Source organism: Pan troglodytes, chromosome 19, assembly GCF_028858775.2.
Source record: "Pan troglodytes isolate AG18354 chromosome 19, NHGRI_mPanTro3-v2.0_pri, whole genome shotgun sequence".
NCBI lineage: Eukaryota > Metazoa > Chordata > Mammalia > Primates > Hominidae > Pan > Pan troglodytes.
The window spans coordinates 10,678,094-10,700,964 of NC_072417.2; the positions used below are offsets into that span (position 1 = coordinate 10,678,094).

The 22,871-nt window shown below is 53.0% G+C and overlaps 1 protein-coding gene across 26 annotated transcripts in view; it reads right to left on the reverse strand.

Annotated features, from left to right (window-relative positions):
* Nucleotides 1-5,546: 5,546 nt before the first annotated feature.
* RPH3AL (rabphilin 3A like (without C2 domains)) overlaps nucleotides 5,547-22,871 on the reverse strand; it is a 232,033-nt gene continuing 214,708 nt past the window's right edge. For 14 of the 26 annotated variants that reach the window (XM_054670930.2, XM_054670928.2, XM_063799492.1 and 11 more), the window contains 2 exons: nucleotides 15,586-15,699; nucleotides 11,515-13,434 (listed from right to left, as the gene is read on the reverse strand). In XM_054670930.2, coding sequence (XP_054526905.2) covers nucleotides 13,094-13,434; nucleotides 15,586-15,699 — 455 coding nt within the window. In that variant the 3' untranslated portion in view covers nucleotides 11,515-13,093. The other 12 variants (XM_063799494.1, XM_063799491.1, XM_063799490.1 and 9 more) reach the window with 3 other exon arrangements.

Here is a 22,871-nt window from a genome sequence, read left to right on the forward strand (position 1 = left end):
CCACCCATCCCCCAACCATCCTCACCCCTCCACCACCCACTGACCCATCCCCTACCTCTCCATCTACCCACGCATCCGTGCATCCATTGATCCAGCAATATTTCTTGACAGCTAACTAGGGACCCAAAGGTGAATAAGCCTTGACTTCTGCCTTCAGGAGCCGGGTTCTAGGGAACCCAGCCTTGCCATGCCACGTCTGGAAGCAGAGCCTGGGAAGAAGGTGCAGTGACCGATCTGGGCAGGCCCCTGCTGTGGGGGCAGGGATGACATGGCCCAGCTTTTGGTTCCCTTTTCCCCATGAAAGAGCCTGGGCAAAGGTGGAGGCGATGGCAGTCAGGAAGGAGGGAGCGGGGAGGGAGAAGCTTCATTTGTCAGCTGCTCAGCAGGTACAGTCAAACTTAAAATGTCTCCAAAGAGCAGCCGCTGAGAGGCAGGGGGTGAGCACGCTGAATTATTTTCTGGTAATTAGCGCTGAAGAAGCTGCAGACATCCTGGGGTCTGCATCAAAGGCTCAGCGCTTCGGCCGTCTTGGTGGAGACTGGGGGCACCTTGTCGGGGGCTCCTAAGGATCTCTGAGCTCCTGCCTCCTCCTCCTCCTGCCTGCCTGCTCTCCTCGGTACTGTGGGGTGAGGAGAGGCACACTCTGCTTTGCTTTCTGCACAAGACAGCCCCGGGGTGGGGCCGGGCGCTGCGGGTCAGAGCCCTGACCGTTTGCAGAGGAAAGGAAAGGGACAGGAAACTGGAGCATCAAGGCCCCGCTCTGCAGGGGACACCAGGACTTAGCCATGGCAGGGGCTCTGTCAATGCTCTTCACACATGGCCTGGCGAGGTCCTTCTCCTCACATACTCCGGGCAATGCCAGTGCCAGGTTTTCCTTTGGTCTCATCCCTCCCCTGTGCAGAAGAGCATTTGCTGGCACTTGGATGAGCAATTTAAAGTCACTGGTCCTCCACATATATTTGAGACAGGGTCTTGCTCTGTCAATCAGGCTGGAGTGCAGTGGTACAATCACAGCTCACTGCAGCCTCAAACTCTTGGGCTCAAGTGATCCTCTCTTCTCAGCCTCCTGTGTAGCTGGTACTACAGGCATGAACCACCACGTCTGGCTTTTTTTTTTTTTTTTAATTTTTGTGGAGATGGCATCTCTCCATATTGTCCAGGCTGGTCTCGAACTCCTGGGCTCAGGTGATACTCCTGCCTTGGCCTCCCAAAGTCCTGGGATTACAGGCATGAGCCATTGCACCTGGCCTCCTACGTATTCTGTAAACAGGTGAACCTTTCTGTGTTTGTACATACTAGTGTATGCACACGTGTGTGTGCGTCTGTGTGCCGTCCATCTCCCCTGGCGAGGGACCCTTCTGCCTAGTACCTCCAACAGCTGGACCCTCCAGCTGCTCACCTTATGTAGGAGGCTTCTCTCCCCCATGGGCGGAGTGCAGGGCAGGGTGGCCTGGGGTGGAGGCTGCAGGCAGGCCAGTTCCCCATCCAGCCTCAGCCTCCTTCCTGCTGGGGAACCAGTCATAGGGGAGGAAACTGAGCTTTTTCCTTGCAGCCACCTCAGGCTCATTGGCTGGGCCCCCTGTTAAAAAAAAAAGGGGGGGGGGGCAGATTAACCAGAGAAAAGTCTGAGCATGTATTAACATGTGTTACGTCACACGGAAGTTCCATGAAGAAGTGAACACCTGAAGGCACCACGGAGCCCGAGTGTTTCTTACGGCAGCTCGATGGGGAAACGTGATTGGACGAATGTTTCCTACGGCAGCTCGATGAGGAAACGTGATTGGACGAATGTTTCTTACGGCACCTTGATGGGGAAACATGATTGGGCGAGTGTTTCTTACGGCAGCTTGATGGGGAAACGTGATTGGGCGAGTGTTTCTTACAGCACCTCGATGGGGAAACGTGATTGGGTGTTTCTTATGGCAGCTCGATGGGGAAACGTGATTGGACGAATGTTTCCTACGGCAGCTCGATGGGGAAACGTGATTGGGCGAGTGTTTCTTATGGCACCTCGATGGGGAAACATGATTGGGCGAGTGTTTCTTACAGCAGCTCGAGGAAGGTAGAAGGTGGTGGGGAAACGTGATTGGGCGAAGAGAACAAGGTCAGTGGAGTGAGCGGGGCCTGAGCCAGGCATGTCGTTCCAACCCCGCTCCATGGTCTCGCGATAAGATGCTCCTTTCCTCCAGGTACCAGCAGGGCGCTTCTCGCACCAGGGGCTTCCGACCTGCTTCAGGGGACGGTCAAAAAGTCCTTCCTGCACATGCTCCCTCTCAGGTTTCTCCAGCTGAAGACATTCAGTTGCCAAGGTGTATTTTGGGGTAGTGTGTCCTGAACCCATCGCAATACAGTGAACAGGTCAGCGGCAGCCACTCTGTTGGCGGCATCCCAAACTGCCCTCCCGAACTTCCTGTCTCCCACCCAGGGGGCTCTGGGGAACACAGCGAGGGACTCTCTCATCTCACAGACGGGGAGTGACAAACACGGAGGGCTCGAGGCAGGGCCGGGATGTGAACCTGTGTCCCAGACGCCCGGTCAGGCACTCCTGGCACCTCCCCAGGCTGCCCCTCCACAGAGAGTCAGAGGACTCATCCCGGTCAGCCTGGACTGTCGATCTGGCTGCACTTACAGAGTCTGCGCCCGGAAAGACAGCCAGGCCAGGCAGGACCCGCTCTACGATCCCAGGGCCTGGTGCAAAATGAAAATGGGGGGACCGTTATTCAACCTAACAAAGCATTTCCAGATGACGACAGCAGATCACTGAACCGAGCCCAGGGCCCTGTGTGCTTGCCCAGGGCGCATACCCATGCGGCCGGCACCGAGGCCAGGAGGACTCCAAACATCAGGGGAACAGCTGAAGCTCCCGGGGCAGGGGATGGTGCTGGAGGCCAGTGAGGGGCTCAGGAGGATGGCATCCTGCGTTCAAAGGAAAGGCAAACCCTTGTGTATCGCTGGTGGGAGTGTAAAGGGGTACGCCTCAGTGGACTATGGTTCTAAAAACAATTCAACTTAGAATTACCATATGATCCAACAATTCCTCTTGGGTATTTTTTTTTTAAGACAAGTTCTGGCTCTGTCACCCAGGCTGGAGTGCAATGGCATGATCATGGCTCACTGCAGCCTCGACTTCCCAGGCTCAAGCTATCCTCCCACCTCAGCTTCCCTAGTAGCTCGCACTGCAGGTGTGGGCCACCATGCCTGGCTAATTTTTTGGTATATTTTGTAGAGATGGGGTCTTGCCACATTGCCGAGGCTGGTCTCAAACTCCTGGGCTCAAGCCATCTGCCTGCATCAGTCTCCCAAAGTGCTGGGATTACAGATGTGAGCCACTGCACCCAGCCCACTGTTGGGTATTTACCCAAAAGAATTGGAAGAAGGGACTCAAACAGATATCTGTACACCTATGTTCATAGCAGCCTTCGTCACAGCAGCCAAAAGGTGGAACCAACCCAAGTGTCCATCGGCAGATGATGGATATACACAAATATCATTCAGCCGTAAAATGGAATAAAAATAGACGTGCTCCAACAGGAATAGGCCTTGAAAACACGATGTTACGTGAAAGACGCCAGACACAAAAGGACAAATATATGATTCCACTTATATGAGAAACCCGGGGTAGTCAGCAATAGAGACAGAAAGTGGAAATGTGGTTACTGGGGCTGGGGGAGGGGAAATGGGTAGTCGTTTATGGGATCACGGAAAGTTCTGGAAATGGATGATGGTAATGGTTACACACTGTTGTGAATGTACTTCATGCCACTGAACTATATACTTAAATTCTATGTAATGTTGCTGCAATTTTTAAAAAGGGGAGGCAGGTGCTTGTGGGAAAATGAGACAACTGTGGGAGCCTGTGAGCGGCGCTGGGGGCCCAAGGGATCAGCTCCCCTTCTTGGAGTTCAGGTGCCACGTTCCATGGCCCAGCTCCCACAGCCCTCCTTGAGGTTGAAGGTCAGCCTAGAGACAGGCTCTGCGCTCCAAAGGCCCTGAGAGCCCACTTGATCCATGGAAGCTACTGGAAACTCTCCCAGCCAAAGCCACCCCTGCACCTGCAAGGGCGGCTGCTTCAAGGAGCACACCCCCAAGTGCCGACGAACGAAGGCTGAGCTCAGAACCTGGGGCTCGCAGCCAGGTGGGGCCACGGACATGAGACCGTTTTCAGAATGGGGGCAAAATCTCTGCATTGCCTGAGACTTACTCTCATTTGTTACATTAGCATTGGGAAAATACCCCAGTGGGACAAGGGGCTGACTTTCCCCCGTTCATCTGGAAGTTTCCATCTGTGCTGCCGACACAGCTGGCTATCCTCTGCCTGCATCCTCTGCCCTTGGAACCCCAGCTTTTTTCATATCAAACCCTGGCCTTGCAGTGCAGCCTGCGGGGCGTGGTCTTTGGCATCCGACTACCCCGATTCCAATTCGGGCCCTCTTGACTTCTCTGGGCCTCAGTTTCCTCCTCTGTAAAGTGGGAACAATAAATGTCCCTGACTCATAGGTGGATGGCCATTCCCCAAAGCTCCTGCAGGTGCCTGACTCCACAAACCGTGGCCGTGATGGTGATGGTCATCCCCGCACAGCCAGATGCTTCCTCTCTCCCTGGCCGTGGCTCCGTAGAACTGAGGCTGTTTGTTGTCAGCAAACAAAGCCCAGTTGGTGAGAGGAGGTGGGGGCCGCGGGGAGGGAAGCGGGGGAGCCAGGGAGGGCGTGGCCTGGAGTCCTGATGGGCCTCCCTCCCGGAGCCAGGCAGCTTCCCTCTCCACAGCCTGCTGTGCCAACACGCCGCTGCCACCGCCGGTTCACAGACAGGCTGGAACAGGCAGGACAGATACTGCCGGCTTTTGAGGACCCTGAGAGGCAAGGGCAGAAAGCGGGCGTTTTCTCATGTGGGAAAGATGCCAGCCCCCACTGTTTGGGGTGGAAATCCTCTAACCCGCTGGGCCTGTGCGCCAGGGCTGAGCAACAGCGCGGAGCCGGGCATCTGTCGGGGGCGGGACGCGGCAGCAGGGCTGTGAGGGCTGCGTTTTCTCTGCCAGCCGGATCCTCATCCCCTGCCCCTCGGTCGTCTGCCAGTGTCCGTGTATCTTTTGCCCCAGCTGGTGCGGCTTTAGGGATGTCAGCCCCAGGAGTCACAGGTGAGCTGGTTCCAATGGGAACCTCGGCATCACCTGGGAACTGAAATATGCATTGTCGGCCCCACGGCAGACCTCTGAATCAGAAACTCCGAGGTAGGATTAGTGTGTTCTGTGTTCTAACAAGTCCCTTGGGTGGTTCAGATGCAGCAGGAGGACGGGGCCATGTCCGTTTTGTCCACTACCAAACCCAGGGCCTAGAACACTGCACCTGCACCAGCAGCTGCCCGATTAATGCTCGACAGAGGAATGAATGTGGATAAGCACCATTATTCCAAAGCCCCAAAGGGAGAAGTGTGAAGGTTTACTGTGCCCCGAGTACCAGGCTGCCACCCTTCTCACGTTCTTATGGCATCTTGACCACTCCTGAGGCACGTGCCTCACTGAATTCTACGGGAGAAACAGCTGGTAGCTGTTGACATACTGGTCATGGTGGTGGCAGCTGTACTGGGGCCCTCAAGTTTTAAATTTCCAGTCATCCTGGAACGGAAGTGTTATCCCCATTTCACAGATGAGAAAACAGAGGCACAGAGCAGCACCCATACTTTCAGGCACTAAGTAGCAGATCTAGGATTTGAAACCAGGGTCCAAAGTTCATGAGCTCTCCACTTGCTGCCTCTTTTAGGAACCACTTGGGTTATCTGGTATTTGGGACAAATCCAGTCCCTTCCGTATGCCCTGATTTTTACGGATTTCACAGAATACCTTCCACCTTCTACCAGGAAAGGCTCAGTTCTGAAAGCTAATTTGTAAGTTGGTTGCTTGGGACTAAGAAAGCAGTTTCATAAAGAAAGGATTTCTTGGTTCCCAGACCAGCCCACAAAGAACCCTTGACTCCAAGGCAGCCGCAGGCTCCCGTGAGGGATCTGCAGCCCACCTCAGCTCTGAAGCTGACACTTCCACGATGACGTCGTCTTAATGAATGCCTTCTAGGAAATGCATTTGGAATCCACCCTGGGGCTGCAGGGACTGGGTCTGGCCCAGTCATGGGGTTCTGGTGGGGGCTGAGTGTGGGGGCTCATCTGCGTCAGGTCTGAGAGGGCTTTGGTCCCACAGAGGCGTGGGTAGCACACCTGCAGTTTAGAACTGTGGGCAGAGGCCCGAGCCACTCCCAGGCTGGTGTTCCCAGGTCGGGTGTAGACCTAGGGACTGCAGGGCAGCCCACAGGCTGTCTTTTCTCTGCCAAGCAGGTGTTTACTCACTCATCTGCTACGGCCCTGGGCTCACTGCCGCCGCCCCCGCCCTGTGGGTTTGTCAGCAGTTTGATGTGTATTTTTCCATAAAAATTCACTGTTATACATGAAATATAGTAGGTTTTAAAAGGGTAACTGTCCTACAAAGTTTATAACGTAAAGCAGGAATCCCCTGCTCACCTCGAGACACCTTAGAACTCTTTTAGTTCCTTGGTATCTAAAACCTCATGCGGATTCTATGTCTTGATTTTGTAATTTTATACAGCATTATGTACTATAAAACATCACGATGTAGCTCTCACTTACGATCTCCCTGAGACACATATGCTTCTTGTATATCCTTGTGCACCTCCTCTGTCCTCATCTGGGCTGGCTGGACCAGCCACCCAGCTCCACCATCACCCTGAGGATTCTGTCCTGTGTGAGGGCTCTAGTTTCTTGTGCCCATTTTCTCTTGGTTTTCTCCCTTGTTTGGTTGGAGCACATCCTACAGTAGCTGCCTGAGAAAGAGGGCAAGGGAGGTGATATTTTTCAAGAACTCACATGTCTGAACATATCTTCATTCTAACTTCACACTTCACTAAGTTCTAGCTGGATAGAAAAGTCAACTTAGAAATTGCTTGCCCTCAGAATTCAGAAGCTCTTGCTTCTCTGTGCTTGGACTTCAAAATTTGCTTTGAGAATTTCAGCGCCATTTAAATTCCTGATCCTTTGTATGTGACTTTTTTTTTTCTCTCTTTGGAAGGCTTTGGGATATTTTCTGATTATCCTGGTGTCCTGAAATTTCATAAGAATGTTTGGTGTAGTTCCTTAATTTACTTTAAAATATTTCTGACATATAAAAAATACAAATCTAGGCCAGGCGTGGTGGCTCACGCCTGTAATCCCAGCACTTTCGGAGGCTGAGACAGGTGGACCACAAGGTCAGAAGTTAGAGACCATCCTGGCCAACATGGTGAAACCCCGTCTCTACTAAAATACAAAAAATTAGCTGGGCATGGTGGCACATGCTTGGGAGGCTGAGACAGGAGAATTGCTTGAACCCAGGAGGTGGAGGTTGCAGTGATCTCGGCGACAGAGCAGGACTCCATCTCAAAAAAAAAAAAAAATACAAATCTATAATAAACATATAAATGTACAATATGAAGTAAAATATAAATATTACAAACACATCTACCTATCACTGAGCTTAATAAAACATTAAGATTCCTCTTTAATTGTATTTCTCCTCTTCCCAAGATGTGTCCTGAGTCTGTTGTTTTGTTATCCTTCCTGTTTCTGAATTCTCTTGCTGCATAAAATATATTTTAATATATAACATTCTTGCATGTTTGTGAAATCTCTATATAGATGGTGTCAGGTATTTTTCTGCCACCTGTCTCTTTGTCAGCATTATTGGTGAGATACACATACTCTGAGGGTGGTGACTCAATTTCACCACTGCATAATATTCTATTGTTTGCATATATCACAATTTATGTACCTATTCTTCTGTTGAAGGCTTTTCTGGTTGCTTCTAAATTTGAGTTGTATTCAGTGCATGCATGTCTCCTGGAGCCCATGTAGATGAGTTTCTGGAGGGAAATGGTCCTGAGGCCTCCCAGCACCTTGGAGTCATCTGGAGAGCTTTACAAATCCCGATGCCAGCCAAGGATACATAAACCAAAATCTCTAGTGGTGGGTCTGCCAGGAGTACTTTTAAAGCTCCCCGGGTGATTCCAGTGAGCAGCCAAGGGGAACAACCACTGCCCTAGACCAATGCTACTCAAGGAGTGGCCCTTCAACCATGTGTCACCTGCCGGCATGTTAGATGTGCACACTGGGGTCCCGCCCCAGAGCTGGCGAGTGAGCATGTGTGTTTCAGGAGGACCTCAGGGATGGCTGCAGGCCGCGCCCACCTTCGCCTACTGGGCATCACCAAACTGCTGCTCGGGATGGTGGAGGGGGCCACACGGGTGTGGAGGCTTCACGTCCCTGTGCTGGTCACTTACAGGCTTTCTCTATGGAAGCCCATTCCCTTCAGTCCTGGGAAATATTCCTGTGTCATTTCTTCAACAATCTCCTCTCCTGTGTTTTCTGTTTCTCGGGTTGAAATTCCTATTTGATGGAGGCTGGATCTTCTGTGTTGAGCTGATCTTGTTGTTGTTCAATGTTCTTGACTTTTTCCTCTTTTGCTTTTATGCATTTTACTTTCTGGGAGATTTTCTCTCCTCTTCCATCCCTTCTCGTGCATTTTAAATTCCTGCTATTATATTTTTAATGTTCAAGAACTTCAACACTGCCTTTAAAAAAATAAAATTCTTTTCTCATTTCATAGGTGTAATACTTCAGGGGATTTTCCTCTCCTTTTTTCTGTGTACTGGAGTCTCTATTTTCAGTTATTGGATTTCATCAAACGTTGGGTGCCCTTGGCTGTCCCCATTATGAGTGAAACACAGCAAAGCTAATAGGCAGCACTGAACATGTGGGTGAGGCTTGTGGACTGGGCAGAGACCCACTGTTTGGGGAACCCCCAGTGTCAGGATCTGTCCATCTGTTCTCTTTGATCAGTTTCCCAGAGAGAAATTCAATAATGTCCTGCCAGCCAGGTGCAGAGGCTCATGCCTGTAATCCCAGCACTGTGGGAGGCTGAGGCGGGTGGATCACAAGGTCAGGAGTTCAAGACCGGCCTGACCAACATGGAGAAACCCCATCTCTACTAAAAATACAGAATTAGCTGGGCGTGGTGGCATATGCCTGTAATCCCAGCTACTCACTTGAGGCTGAGGCAGGAGAATCACTTGCACCCGGGAGGCGGAGGTTGCGGTGAGCTGAGATCATACCATTGCACTTCAGCCTGGGTGACAAGAGCGAAACTCCGTCTCAAAATAATAATAATAAATGTCCTGCCTTGGGGGTGGATGGATGGGGACTAGGCCTGGCTTTTATCAGCCTCCATCAGGGATTTTAAAGCGGAATGAGGGCGTCCCCATTTACATCCTGATTTCAGGAAGGCACCTTGCCCCAGCCTTTGGCTACCCTTGGGGTCCCCAATCCAGAATCTTTTCAGATCACCACTGGCCGGCAGTAAACCTGTCTCCTGCCATGGTCAGAGAAGGGCAGTCACCAGGCCAGGAGAGGGGACTTGAGGGTGTAAACCCTTCTTTCAATCAAGACAATTCTCAGACCCACCCTGAACTTCCACCTTCGGGACACCTGGCCCCTCCAAGTTCTGTGCATTTGGGGGATTCTGCAGAGCAAATGGGCTTGTTCATGCTTGGCTTCCTTCTTTGTAGACATTTTGAGGCTGACACTAAGCAAATCATACTGTTCCAGCTTCCAAAGCTCTTCAGGTATTTGTCATTCACTGCCATCTTCTCTCCTGTTCTTTTTGTCTTTGTGGTTTATGCCATTTTCATTCCTTTATGTCATTCTAGTGGGGTTTTGAGGGACAGAGGAAAATATGAATATATTCAGTGCACCACATGTAACCAGAAGTCCTTGTGCATTTAAAAGACATTTTTGCATACGTACGTATGTGTTTGCAGAACTCATTCTGATTATTTGTGTGTACTTCCTTTTGTACGTAGATGGCCTTGCTTATCCGTTCAGCATCAGGCGTGTGAGCTGCATGAACACACACAGATCTAGCCCCTCCTTTCACTGCGGCTTAGGAAGGCTTCCAGCAAGTCAACGCACCAGTTTTTTCCATTTTTCCACGGACGCATCTCAGAAACACAGGCAATCGTGGTCTTCGCTCAACACACTGGCTCAGTGCAAATTTTAATCTTCATTGTTTTAATTCTGAAGCATAACGTGCCACAGGGAAAGTGAGTTTCTTTACTGTTTGCCAGCAGCAAGGACAAAAACTGAATGGTGGGGGCCCAGGAGCTCCCAGCTTGGAGAGAAGGCCCTTCCAGACCCAGGAACCCGGGGTTTGGGGCAGGAGGCAGGAAGGATGGGAGGGTGTGAACACCGACACACACACACACACGTTCTCTCTCTTCAGGGAAGGGTTTTCCAGAAGCATTTGCCCATACTCTGAATGAAGTATTTTCATGCCAAGCCAAACCTCCTGAAGAGAAGTGAATTCATGGCTGAGGGAGCCACGTGCCCTGGCTGGGGATGCACCTAAAGGCTGCTCTTCAGCAAGTGAGTTCATAGCATCCACCAGAGCTTCCCAGCTCCTCAAGCTGAAGACAGGCTGAGCAAAAACCAGGCAGGCCATGAGGGGATTCAAAGAAACCTAATAGGACTGGGTGCGGTGACTCACACCTGTCATCCCAGCACTTTGGGGGGCCGAGGCGGGTGGATCACTTGAGACCAGGAGTTCAAGACCAGCCTGGCCAACATGCAGAAACCCCATCTCTTCTAAAAATACAAAAATTAACTGGGTGTGGTGGCGGGCACCTGTAATCCCACCTACTCAGGAGGCTGAGGTGAGAGAATCGCTTGAGCCCGGGAGGTGGAGGTTGCAGTGAGCCGTGATTGTGCCACTGCACCCCAGCCTGGGCAACAGAGCGAGACTGTCTCAAAAACAAACAAACATACAAAAACCAAAGAAACTAAACAGACCCAGGTTTCACCCGCAGTCCTGGGCCAGCCCAAGGGAGGGGGGCACTGCTCCTGCCTCCCAGAGCTGAAGGGAGAGGGAGAGGGTGGGTGAATCTCCGCCTCACTGCTCTGGCTCTGATGCTCACCTCTAAGGGGCCACACGCAGCTTCGGAGGCCGTGCCCTAGGTTTCATTTAGTCTTGCCATTAATATAGCAATGGAGATAGCCCCACCGGGCGGCCCCTCTGACACTGCATGTGGGAAATGCCCCAGCCCAACCCAAGACACACACAAACTTAAAATCATCACCAGGTAGATTGGGGGTGTGGGAGGGGAGGGTAATAAATAAGGTCGGGGGCTGAGGGCAGTGGTTGGAGGGGGTGGCGGATGCAGACAGCTCCCCAGGAGAGAAAGGGCGCAGAAAAGCACTGAGGTGGGGAGGCAGACGGCTCCCAACACTGGTTTGTTGAGTCGTGGCCAACAGGGTGTCTGGTGAGGGCACAAGGACCGGTCAGGGAGGAGCCGGGCAGGGTCTGGCAGGAATCCTCCACAGGGAAGTCTGTTCCAGGCACCAGACACCTCAGCCCAGGCAGCTGGAGGGGCCTGCTGGAGCTGCGTCAGCAGCGGGGGCTCGTCCAGGTGTGTCTTTTACCTTCGGATGAGAGAAAAGGCCACCACATGGTGAGCAGCAGTAGAGTCCCTCCCTCCCCGGTGACAGCTCGGCCTTTGGGAATGAGATGGAGGAGCTGGTGGGGAAGGCAGGTTTCTGCTGACAGCACCCGTGCCTCAGCCCAAGCTCGAGACCAGCACCACTCTGCTCTGCTGTGTGATGGCAGGAAAGTCACCTGCCCCTCTGGTCTTCAGGCCCTCCTCCTAACCCAGGTGATCAACATGGCGACCTCAGGATGCCGGAAGGAGCAAATGGGCACGGAAATAGAACACCCTCCTTTAAGCCAATCTTTCCCCAGGTTGTTTCTTAAGCCCGGGAACCCTCTCTCTGCGCTGGGCCACACAGCTTCCCCCTTTATTACTGGACATTTACTGAGGACCTCCTAGGGGAAGGCAGTCCACGTGACACTGGATTTTGTCTCCCTGGAACCCTGTGAAGGACACCGTACCGATAATAGAACTGGGCACAGAGAGATCAAATATAAGGGTGAACCATATTGAACTGCTGATATTTCACTGTTTTTGAACCACAAAAATGCAATTTCAATTGGGCGCAGTGGCTCTTGCCAGTAATCCCAACACTTTGGGAGGCCAAGGTGGGAGGACTGTTTCAGACCAGGAGTTCGAGACCAGCCTGGGCAACATAGGGAGACCCCCGTCCCTTTGAAAAATACAAAAAATAATTAGCCGGGCATGGTGGCACTTGCCTATAGTCCTAGCTACTTGGCAGGCTGAGGCAGGAAGACCACTGGAGCCCAGGAGGTCGAGGCTGCAGTGAACGGTGATCACACCAGTGCACTCCAGCCTGGGCAACAGCATGAGATCCTGTCTCAAAAAAAAAAAAAAAAGCAATTTCATATGGTTCAACCTGGGGGTCTGCTCAAGGTCACATGGCTGTGGGTGGCAGGGCTGGGACAAGAACTCGGGGCTGCCGGATTCCACACTGTCCTCTGTGGGGCTGGGACAAGAACTCAGGGCTGCCGGATTCCACACTGTCCTCTGTGGAGGACCTCCAGGAGGCTGGAGGGAGGGGCAGGGTCTGCTCCACAGCCAAAGATGCCTCCCGGATGCTCCGCAGCTCCTGGGAGCCATCGAGTGGGGAAGGAGAGAGGTGGGGCAGGCGTTCCTGTGGGTGGCTGCCGGGTGCCCTCCACACCCCGGGGACGGAGATCAGCTGCTGCCCTGGTGCATGCGTGTACCCATGAATCCTCTGGCCAGGGAGGGGCCCAACCTGCCCAGGGCTTCTTTCTTGAAGGAGACAGGGCTGATCCTGCACCTGCGCAGTTTTCTCTGGCTTCAGTTTAAGGAGAACCCTCACCCCCGCCACAGGATGATCCTGGGCCAACCAGGGCTGGGCCCAGCAGGTGCAGGGCAGGGTGGGAGCCCAGGATTCTCCCCTCACTCTCTCTCTGTGCCTTGGTTTCTACACCCATCAAATGGGACAATAAGCCTCCCAGCCACTCTGCCAACAGAATGAAAGTTCGCCCCAGGGGAGCCCGACACGTTTTATGTAGCAGAGGATGGTAACCACTGCTGTGATTATCGAGAGTGGCTAGGGATGGCTACCATTATTCTGGGTCCCTCTCTCTGTTCCTTGCAGGCAGGGATGGGGTCTGGCTCACCTTGTTCCCCCGCACAGTGCTTGGTAAACAACATGCAGAACTGAAAATGTCACCGACCAGTCTCCAGTTTGGCAGGAGTGAGTGAGAGAGGACACGGCCGCGGGGGCAGGAGAGGGGAGAAGGCAGCAGTTGGGTACTCACCGGGGCCCTTCGGGTCGGCCCGGGTCGGGGTCCCCCTGGCGGGTCGGCAGAGCCTGTCCCCGTCTCACTGGCCAGGCTGCTCTGGCACCCAGAGAGGTGGCCCGGCGGGTGGGTGAACCCCATCCTGGGGGCCTCCACGCTGCCACCTGTGGGAAATCACGTGTGGGCCCCATGGATCTCAAACCAAGACGGGGTGATCTCAGTCCAGTTCCTCGTTTGGAACTCTAGATCTCTATGGGATGTCTGCCCCCCACCCCACCCACATGGCTGCCAGGCTCTGGCCCAACCCCACCCACATGGCTGCCAGGCTCTGGCCTGACCTCACCCACATGGCTGCCGGGCTCTGGCCTGACCTCACCCACATGGCTGCCGGGCTCTGGCCCGACCCCACCCTCTGGCTGTTGCTGGTGGGTCCAAGAACGGGCCTGCAGGTCTTTTCACTAAGTCACAGATCACCAACATGAAAGTCCACAGTTATCACAGAATGGGGGTGGGGGTGGGGGATATATATTTTGGTTAACCTAATGAGAGAGAGATGTTGACTGCTGCCTTAACTCACTAAAGGGTCTTCACTCAAACATGGTTTCTGGTCTTTGCCTGGCCAAGAGAGCAGACGTGGAGCCTGCTACTTCGCTGACCTTCTCTTGTCTCCCAGTCCTGCTTGGTCAGAGCTGAGGGTGGGTGTGGAGCCAGGGGACAAGAGCCCATGGTGGGAGGAGGAGGGGAGTATAAAGCCTGCCCTGGAAACCGAGGCTGGCAGGTAAGTTTCCTTTATACTCTTCTAAATTTTCTCTAGAATCTTCAGCCTGATGGAGCCTGGGAAGTCACTGGTCCGGGGACAGTTTTCATCTCTTGCACCATCTCTACCTACTGATATTGGCCACTTAGAAAACTGCACTGAGGAGGATTCTGAGGGCACATCAGGGCTCTGTGGAAAGAGTATCATGATCACCTAGTAATGTCTGCCATGGTCACCGGAGAGGGGGGTGGTGGTACGTGTGCCAGGCCTTTGCCAGCTCTGATTTAGCTCAAACTTCCATTCCCAACCCAGTCTTGGTCCCAAGACAGGACCCCCAAGGCATTTCGTTCCCATCTGGGGCAGTTATTACAGAGCCCTTCTTCTGCACTAAAATTGGCCTCGCTGAAATCAGGACCCCCAAGGCATTTCATTCCTGTTTGGGGCAGTTATTATGGAGCCCTTTCTTCTTCTGTACTAAAATTGGCCTCCCTGAAATTTCTTTCAAGGGTCCCAGTTCCGACCTGTGGAGTGACCGAATGAAGCTGGCCCTTTTCCCAGAAGTCCTTTGTGTGTTTGAAGGACAGGAAAATGTCTTTCCTTTCCTCTCCCAGGCCTTCTCTATACCAGTCTCAATGCCCCCGTTAACCCTCTTTCATACAGCAGTTTCCCAGAGGGTGAGCTCGGGGATGTCCAAGTCAGAAGGCGCTTTGGAGGCCACCCGTTCTGTCTCACTTGCTAACGAGAAGGAAATGCAGGCCCAGAGGTCACAGCAGGTCCTGGGGACCCCATGGTGGTTTCATGGCAGGACTGACCTAGTGCAGGGAGGTCTGCACCTGATTTTCTCAGCTCTCATGATTCAAGAGGCAAACTCTCAGTTGGGGAACGCTCACAGGTGGGCATGGGAGGAGTCCCAGGTATGCAGGCCAAGGGCACGGGTGGCCTGGCTGGCCCTGGCTCCTGTCCTTTGCCTGCCCTCCTTACCCTGCTGTGTGTACAGAAGAGCCTCAAGGAGCCTGTCGTCCCATCCCTAGGCCTGCTTCTCCTTCCAGATGTAGAAGAACTCCTTGGACACCCACTGGGAAGCAGCAAAGCCACTCTGTCCTTGGGGCTTCGGAAATAAACAGCACTTTTTTTTTTTTTTTTTTTTTTTGAGATGGAGTCTTGATCTGTCGCCAGGCTGGAGTGCAGTGATGCAATCTGGGCTCACAGCAACCTCCACCTCCTGGATTCAGGCAATTCTCCTGTCTCAGCCTCCCAAGTAGCTGGGATTACAGGCACCCGCCACCACACCCAGCTAATTTTCATATTTTTAGTAGAGGTAGGGTTTCACCATGTTGGGCAAGATGGTCTCAATCTCCTGACCTCATGATCCGCCCACCCCGGCCTCCTAAAGTGCTGGGATTACAGACATAAGCCACTGTGCCCGGCCTAATAGTTTCATTTCTTTTCTTTTTCTTCCTTTTTTTTTTTTTTTTTTTGAGATGGAGTTTCGCTCCTGTTGCCCAGGCTGGAGTGCACCGTGCCCGGCCAATAAGCAGCATTTCACTCCCCACCTTACCTGACTCCTTCCAGGGTTTGTCGCCTTTCCGGTCCCTGACCCCAGTGGGTGGGAGTCTGTCCTCTAGGCTGGAGGAGCTAAGATCTGAGTCACTGTCACTGTCACTGGAAACCACTGGAAGAGACAGACCACAGCACAGGAGGTCACCCGACCAGCCCCTACCTGCAGGCATGGACGGAGGGACCAGGGCAGGCCTCCCCAGCTGATGAGCAGGTGGCATAGCAGCTCAGCTGGCCCTTTCGCTTTGGGAAGAAGAAATAATGGCCTGGGGATGGGAGGACACACATTTCTGCTGGACAAAGAGGGGAGTCCTGGTGTGAGGAGGCTGGGATCTGGGCTCAGCGTGACCAGCAGAGAAGAGTTCACCTGTTGGCCAGCCACCTCCACATGCCACCCCCTGTTCTAGTTCCTCTGGTGGAACCAGAACCCACTTGACGTGTCGGAGGCTGATTATCACCGTGATGCAGGCACAACAGCTCTGAGGCCTCCACTCACTGAGACAATAGACCCAAGAACAACAGCTCTGAGGCCTCCACTCACTGAGACAACAGACCCAAGCACATCAGCTCTGAGGCCTCCACTCACTGAGACAATAGACCCAAGCACAATAGCTCTGAGGCCTCTACTCGGTGAGACAATAGACCCAAGCACAACAGCTCTGAGGCCTCCACTCACTGAGACAATAGGCCCAAGCACATCAGCTCTGAGGCCCCCACTCAGTGAGACAATAGACACAAGCACAACAGCTCTGAGGCCTCCACTCACTGAGACAATAGACCCAAGGACAACAGCTCTGAGGCCTCCACTCACTGAGACAATAGACCAAAGCACATCAGCTCTGAGGCCTCCACTCACTGAGACAATAGACCCAAGCACAACAGCTCTGAGGCCCCCACTCACTGAGACAATAGACACAAGCACAACAGCTCTGAGGCCTCCACTCGGTGAGACAATAGACCCAAGCACAACAGCTCGTGGCCTCCACTCAGTGAGACAATAGACCGAAGCGAATCAGCTCTGAGGCCTCCACTCGGTGAGACAATAGACCCAAGCGCATCAGCTCTGAGGCCTCCACTCAGTGAGACAATAGACCCAAGAACAACAGCTCTGAGGCCTCCACTCGGTGAGACAATAGACCCAAGCACATCAGCTCTGAGGCCTCCACTCACTGAGACAATAGACCCAAGGACAACAGCTCTGAGGCCTCCACTCACAGAGACAACAGACTCAAGAACAACAGCTCTGAGGCCTCCACTCACTGAGACAATAGACCCAAGTGCATCAGCTCTGTGGCCTCCACTCACTGAGACAATAGACCCAAGCGCATCAGCTCTGAGGTCTCCACTCACTGAGACAATAGACCCAAGCGCATCAGCTCTGAGGCCTCCACTCACTGAGACAATAGACCCAAGAACAACAGCTCTGAGGCCTCTACTCACAGAGACAATAGACCCAAGAACAACAGCTCTGAGGCCTGATTCTGTGAGACAATAGACCCAAGCACAACAGCTCTGAGGCCTCCACTCACTGAGACAATAGACCCAAGTGCATCAGCTCTGTGGCCTCCACTCACAGAGACAATAGACCCAAGCACAACAGCTCTGAGGCCTCCACTCACTGAGACAATAGACCCAAGTGCATCAGCTCTGTGGCCTCCACTCACTGAGACAATAGACCCAAGAACAATAGCTCTGAGGCCTCCACTCGGTGAGTCAATAGACCCAAGCGCATCAGCTCTGTGGCCTCCACTCACTGAGACAATAGACCCAAGTGCATCAGCTCTGAGGCCTCCACTCACTGAGACAATAGACCCAAGTGCATCAGCTCTGTGGCCTCCACTCACTGAGACAATAGACCCAAGCGCATCAGCTCTGAGGCCTCCACTCACTGAGACAATAGACCCAAGTGCATCAGCTCTGAGGCCTCCACTCACTGAGACAACAGACCCAAGAACAACAGCTCTGAGGCCTGATTCTGTGAGACAATAGACCCAAGCACATCAGCTCTGAGGCCTCCACTCACTGAGACAATAGACCCAAGCACATCAGCTCTGAGGCCTCCACTCGGTGAGACAATAGACACAAGCACAACAGCTCTGAGGCCTCCACTCACTGAGACAATAGACCCAAGAACAACAGCTTTGAGGCCTCCACTCACAGAGACAATAGACCCAAGCACAACAGCTCTGAGGCCTCCACTCGGTGAGACAAAGCCCAAGGCAATGCTCTGCAGGGATGTGGGTACAGTCAGAGCTGACCCTTAGGGAGCATTCCAGGCAGTTTCCATAGACACATTCACTGAAGTTTCAGAACAATTCTGTGAGGTAGGAAACAGCATTACCCCCATTTCACAGGCAAGAAAACGGGGGCACGTGCCCAAGTTGTAAGTAGAAGAGCCGGATTCTCATCCTGGCAGGCTGGCTCCGTGGCTCCTGCTCACAACCCTCTGATTTCACTGCAGGAATTGAACTGGAAGCCAGCAGGCCTGGGCTCTCATCCCAGTTCATCCAGTAACGCGCAGTGCGGTCTCACAAATGCGGAAGGGAACCAGACGGATGGGGCTGGAATCCCAGCAAGGGGAGGTGAGGATGCTGTCACAGTGAACACGCACTGTGGGAGAAACTCTCTTTTCTGGACTAAATGGAAACCGTATTTGGCTGGGTAATCAACAGTGAGAGTCATAATACAGGATATAGCTACCCTTTAAACATTCTATTTTAATTTTTAACACAGAAATGTACATCCATTCACCAATGTTTTGATGCCAGGCTTGGGTGCTTCTGCAAGATTGGCCCACACAGTCTCTCAGGTATAAACTGCACCCGTATTGCATTGTCTGTGACCCCAGGTGCAGTTTCTCTGAATTGCAGCGGGACCCACAGACCCTGGCCAAGCAGGACAACTGCAGAATCCTCCTTTTTCCATTTCTTCCTCTTGGTTTCCACAGTTGTCCTGCCCACCCCTAATTCCATATATTTTTATAAAGCAAGTTGCTTCCATCAAGACTTTCCAGGGCTGGGTGTGGTGGCTCACGCCTATAATCCCAGCACTTTGGGAGGGCAAGGCGGGTGGATCACTTGAGGTCAGGAGCTCAAGACCAGGCTGACCAACATAGTGAAACCCCATCTCTACTAAAAATACAAAAATAAGCTTGGCATTGTGACAGGCACCTGTACTCCCAGCTACTCGGGAGGCTGAGGCAGGAGAATCACTTGAACCTGGGAGGTGGAGGTTGCAGTGAGCTGAGATTGCGCCACTGCACTCTAGCCTGGGCGACAGAGCAAGACTCTGTCTCAAAAAAGAAAAAAAAAAAAAAAGACTTTCCAAAGTCTCGGTTTTCATGAAACAATTGTCTCTTTTCTGCCTCTTTCCATCAATTCGCATAACATTTAATTAAGTGATATCATTGCAATACCAAGTACAACAGCACAGAAAGGTCTGGATCAAGGGTAACAGCTCTCACAGGCGAGAAACTCAGCAGATGGGGCAGGAGTCAGGGGCGCCTGTCAGCGTTTTCCTTGGGGAATGCAAAACGCTGGTGGTTACGGGGGAAGGTTAGGGCGGGTTGAGCTCTTATGCCTGGCACTTTGCTGGGCCCTTAGTGAGCATCGTCTTCCAAACAACCCTGAGCCATGGCAGCCGCTGGTGAGAGGTAAGACTGGAAACAAAATCCGTCTATACTGCGGTGGCTAGCACGTTTCATCTGATCCAGCGAGCCCTTTCTGGAGCAGTGTGTAGGGAAGAATTCAGAGACCGCATAGAAGCTTAGTGGGGGGAAGTGCCTGGTCAGTTATGAAAATCCACCATGGGCACTGGGGTGGGGAAACGGTAGCTGCCATGTAGATCCAGAGGCTTCTGGAAAAGCCTTCATGGCTCCAGCCTCTGTCACCTTTCAGCTAAGGGAGCCACAGGTCTTGGAACAAGCAACCAGAGGCTGGAGCTGGCTGCCGTGAAGACCTGGAAGACTCTCAACCCTGTGCACCCCCAGCAGAGCGGCCAGCACACAGTGGACGTGCCCCCAGCAGAGCGGCCAGCACACAGTAGGTGCACCCCCAGCAGAGCGGCCAGCACACAGTAGGTGCTTCATGAAGGTCAGGGGACTCGTGGTCTTGCCTCTTTTCCCCTCATGTCCTGCCAGTTTCACTCAAATGGTTCTTAAATCAGTCACTTCCTCACCATTGTCACTGCCTTAACTCGAGGTGTCAGCTCCTCCAACCTGGACTCCTGTGACAATGCCCCACCAGGGCCCCACCTGCAGGCACTCCACTCTGTGTTCTCTGCACAGCCAAGGGATGCTCCAGCAAAAGCACAGATCCCAGCTTCACCCTCTTTAAAGGTTCCCCATGCCCCCAGGACCACACTGGGCTCCTGCCCTTTGTCTACTTTTCCTCCTGCATCCCACGCCACCTGCTGTCTCACCCTGGGTGCCTCCAGCCTCCTGCGGCTTGTGGCTCCTGCCACCACCTCCCGCTGGGACTGGCTTGCCTCTGCCCAGAATGCCCTGCCCACCCATCTTCTCTTGGCACAGAAAACTGTCTTCTCCAGGAAGCCCTCTGTCTCACCTGTGCCCTGGCTGGCTGAATGCCCTGTGCTCTCTGCTACAACTGCACCAACCACTGTCTGCTCTGTTTGCATGTCTGCTTCCCCTAGCAGGTTGTGAGGCTCCTTGAGGGCAGGGACCAAGTTGCACATGCAAATGAGGCTGGTGTGGCTCTCCTCTCTGTGGACCTGACCTGTACACTGGAGCAAGAGTGATGAGCATGGACTATTCTCAATAGCAAAGACTTGGAACCAACCGAAATGTCCATCAATGACAGACTGGATTAAGAAAACGTGGCACATATACACCATGGAATACTATGCAGCCATAAAAAAGGATGAGTTCATGTCCTTTGTAGGGACATGGATGAAGCTGGAAACCATCATTCTCAGCAAACTATCGCAAAGACAAAAAACCAAACACCGCATGTTCTCACTCATAGGTGGGAATTGAACAATGAGAACACTTGGACACAGGGTGGGGAACATCACACGCCGGGGCCTGTCATGGGGTTGGGGGAGGGGGGAGGGATAGCATTAGGAGATATACCTAATGTAAATGACGAGTTAATGGGTGCAGCACACCAACACGGCACATGTATACAGATGTAACAAACCTGCACGTTGTGCACATGTACCCTAGAACTTAAAGTATAATGGAAAAAAAAAAAGAAGAGTGATGAGCATGGGATCGGGCCTGGCCTCTCCTTCCTCCATCTGCTCAGAGGCTCTGCCTTTTTCTGTCCTGCTCTCCAGGAAGAGTTCTACTCCGGCTCCTTGGACTTTTATGATGCCGCAGCAAGAGGAGATGGGGATGGGGCATGGCTGTGGTCCGTGTGCCCTCTTCGTAGTACTTGAGAAATGCAAGGAAAACCTGCCTTATTTTGCAGTTGTTTTTTGGGTCCTGGACTGAGCTGCTTTGATCATGAATCCACCAAGACTGGACCTCATGGGTGTCAGTTTTATAAGCATTTCTGTAGTTTTGACTCACTGATGAGATGCCAACCTCATGGGTCCCATGAAAAAGGGATAGGAGGAGGTGGGAAGGAGCCAGGGATTCCTGCTGGGCTCCTGGAGCAAGTTGTTCCTATGTTGCCCTCGGGGCAGCTACAGTGAAATTAGAGGCCTGTGGCTCATACTTCCCGGGAGCAGGGAGGTGTCCAGCAGGAGGACAGTCCTGCGGAGGGTGGGGTGGCTCGCCTGCACACCGGTTTCCGCCTCTCTCTGGCAGAGATGCTTATGGGAGGTCTAGTCATGCTTCCTGACTTGGAACGTCCCATCTCCCCCACAGCTAATATGGAAAATCTACACAGTCTGGGGCTGGCGGTGGGCACGGGGCTCCGTGGTGTCACACAGTACCAGGCTCCTTTGGTGCAAAGGGGCAGATGTCAAAGGACTCGGAAGGAGACGATGGGATGGGATGTCCCAGGACTGGGGTTAGGGAGGTGAGCTCACCCTCCATCTCCCCACTCTTCCCTGTTCTGTCATCTATCACACATGGTCACAGAGTTGGGCTGGGAGCAGGCGAAAACGGCAAGACAACCGTGAACCATGCCGTGCCATGTCGTGAGGACGGCGTTTGTTATGAGTTGTGCATTTTATCCAAAACAGCAACCCTGGAGGTGGGGTTAGGGTCAGGGTGCCACCTGACCTAGTCCCCATTTGGTGCCCGTGTGCACAAGGATTCACAAAAAACAGGTAGAAATCCTCCCTGAGTTACAGTCACCTTGTTCTTCATCTCCGTTTATAGACCCCAAAGGGCCACAGCCGTGAAGAAGTGGGGAAGAGCCTCAGATGCCAACTGAGCTCACACAGGTGACACAGCAGGCGCCAGGAAGCCGATGAGACAGACTCATCTCGTTAGATGCATCCTCCCTGGCTTGTTCTTCATCTCCGTTTATAGACCCCAAAGGGCCACAGCCGTGAAGAAGCGGGGAAGAGCCTCTCCGTGACTGGACCCTCTCTGCTCACTGTGTTGGGATTTCAAGCTGGGGCTTAGAGGTCTTTGTGGTACAGACCCAAATCCCATTTCTAATCCACTCTAATAAACACCACTCGAAAGAAATAAACCAAAGGAAGTCAGCAGTGCCCACGCCGGCCTTGGCATTTACTGGCAGGGCGGAAGGGCCACGCCGAGCAAACCCTGCTGAGAAGCCCTGGGCCCAACACAAACACGGTGTCCCCAAATGTTCCTGGCTTCCTCGGGCTGCAAAGGAAGAAGCCTCTTCTTCCTCCCTCCATTGAAATGTCACCGTAAAACTCAAACTTCGGCTAATTTGCCATTCGACTGCTGTTGCCACCTTTCTCCCTGCATAGCAGCTGTGATTGTCAGTCTTCCAGGTCTATTCACAAAGATTTCAGACTCATACATCTGGCCCTTGCTCTTCCATCCTCAACGTAACACTCTGTGTGTCTGAAGGCTGATATGTTTTTTTTCTCTTTAATTCTCCAAAGGCTGAGTCTGGGATGGCTCACCAACGAGCCCTGTATTCTGCCCACGCCTGGTTTTTCAGATGGAAGATGCGAGTACACCAGGGAGAAGGCTGTCCCAACAGCCTTTCGGAGGAAGAACTATCATGGAGTCACCCGGGTGCCGCCGAGAGGCAGGGGTGGGGGAGAAACTCCCCTCCTGGGCCCCTCCACAGGGGCCTGAGCCACTTGCTGGGGACCTGGCATCCCTGAGGCTTCCCCACTGCAGCCCAGAAGGGCTGCCTGCTTGCCTGGTGCTCATCCTCAGCAGTGGCCAGC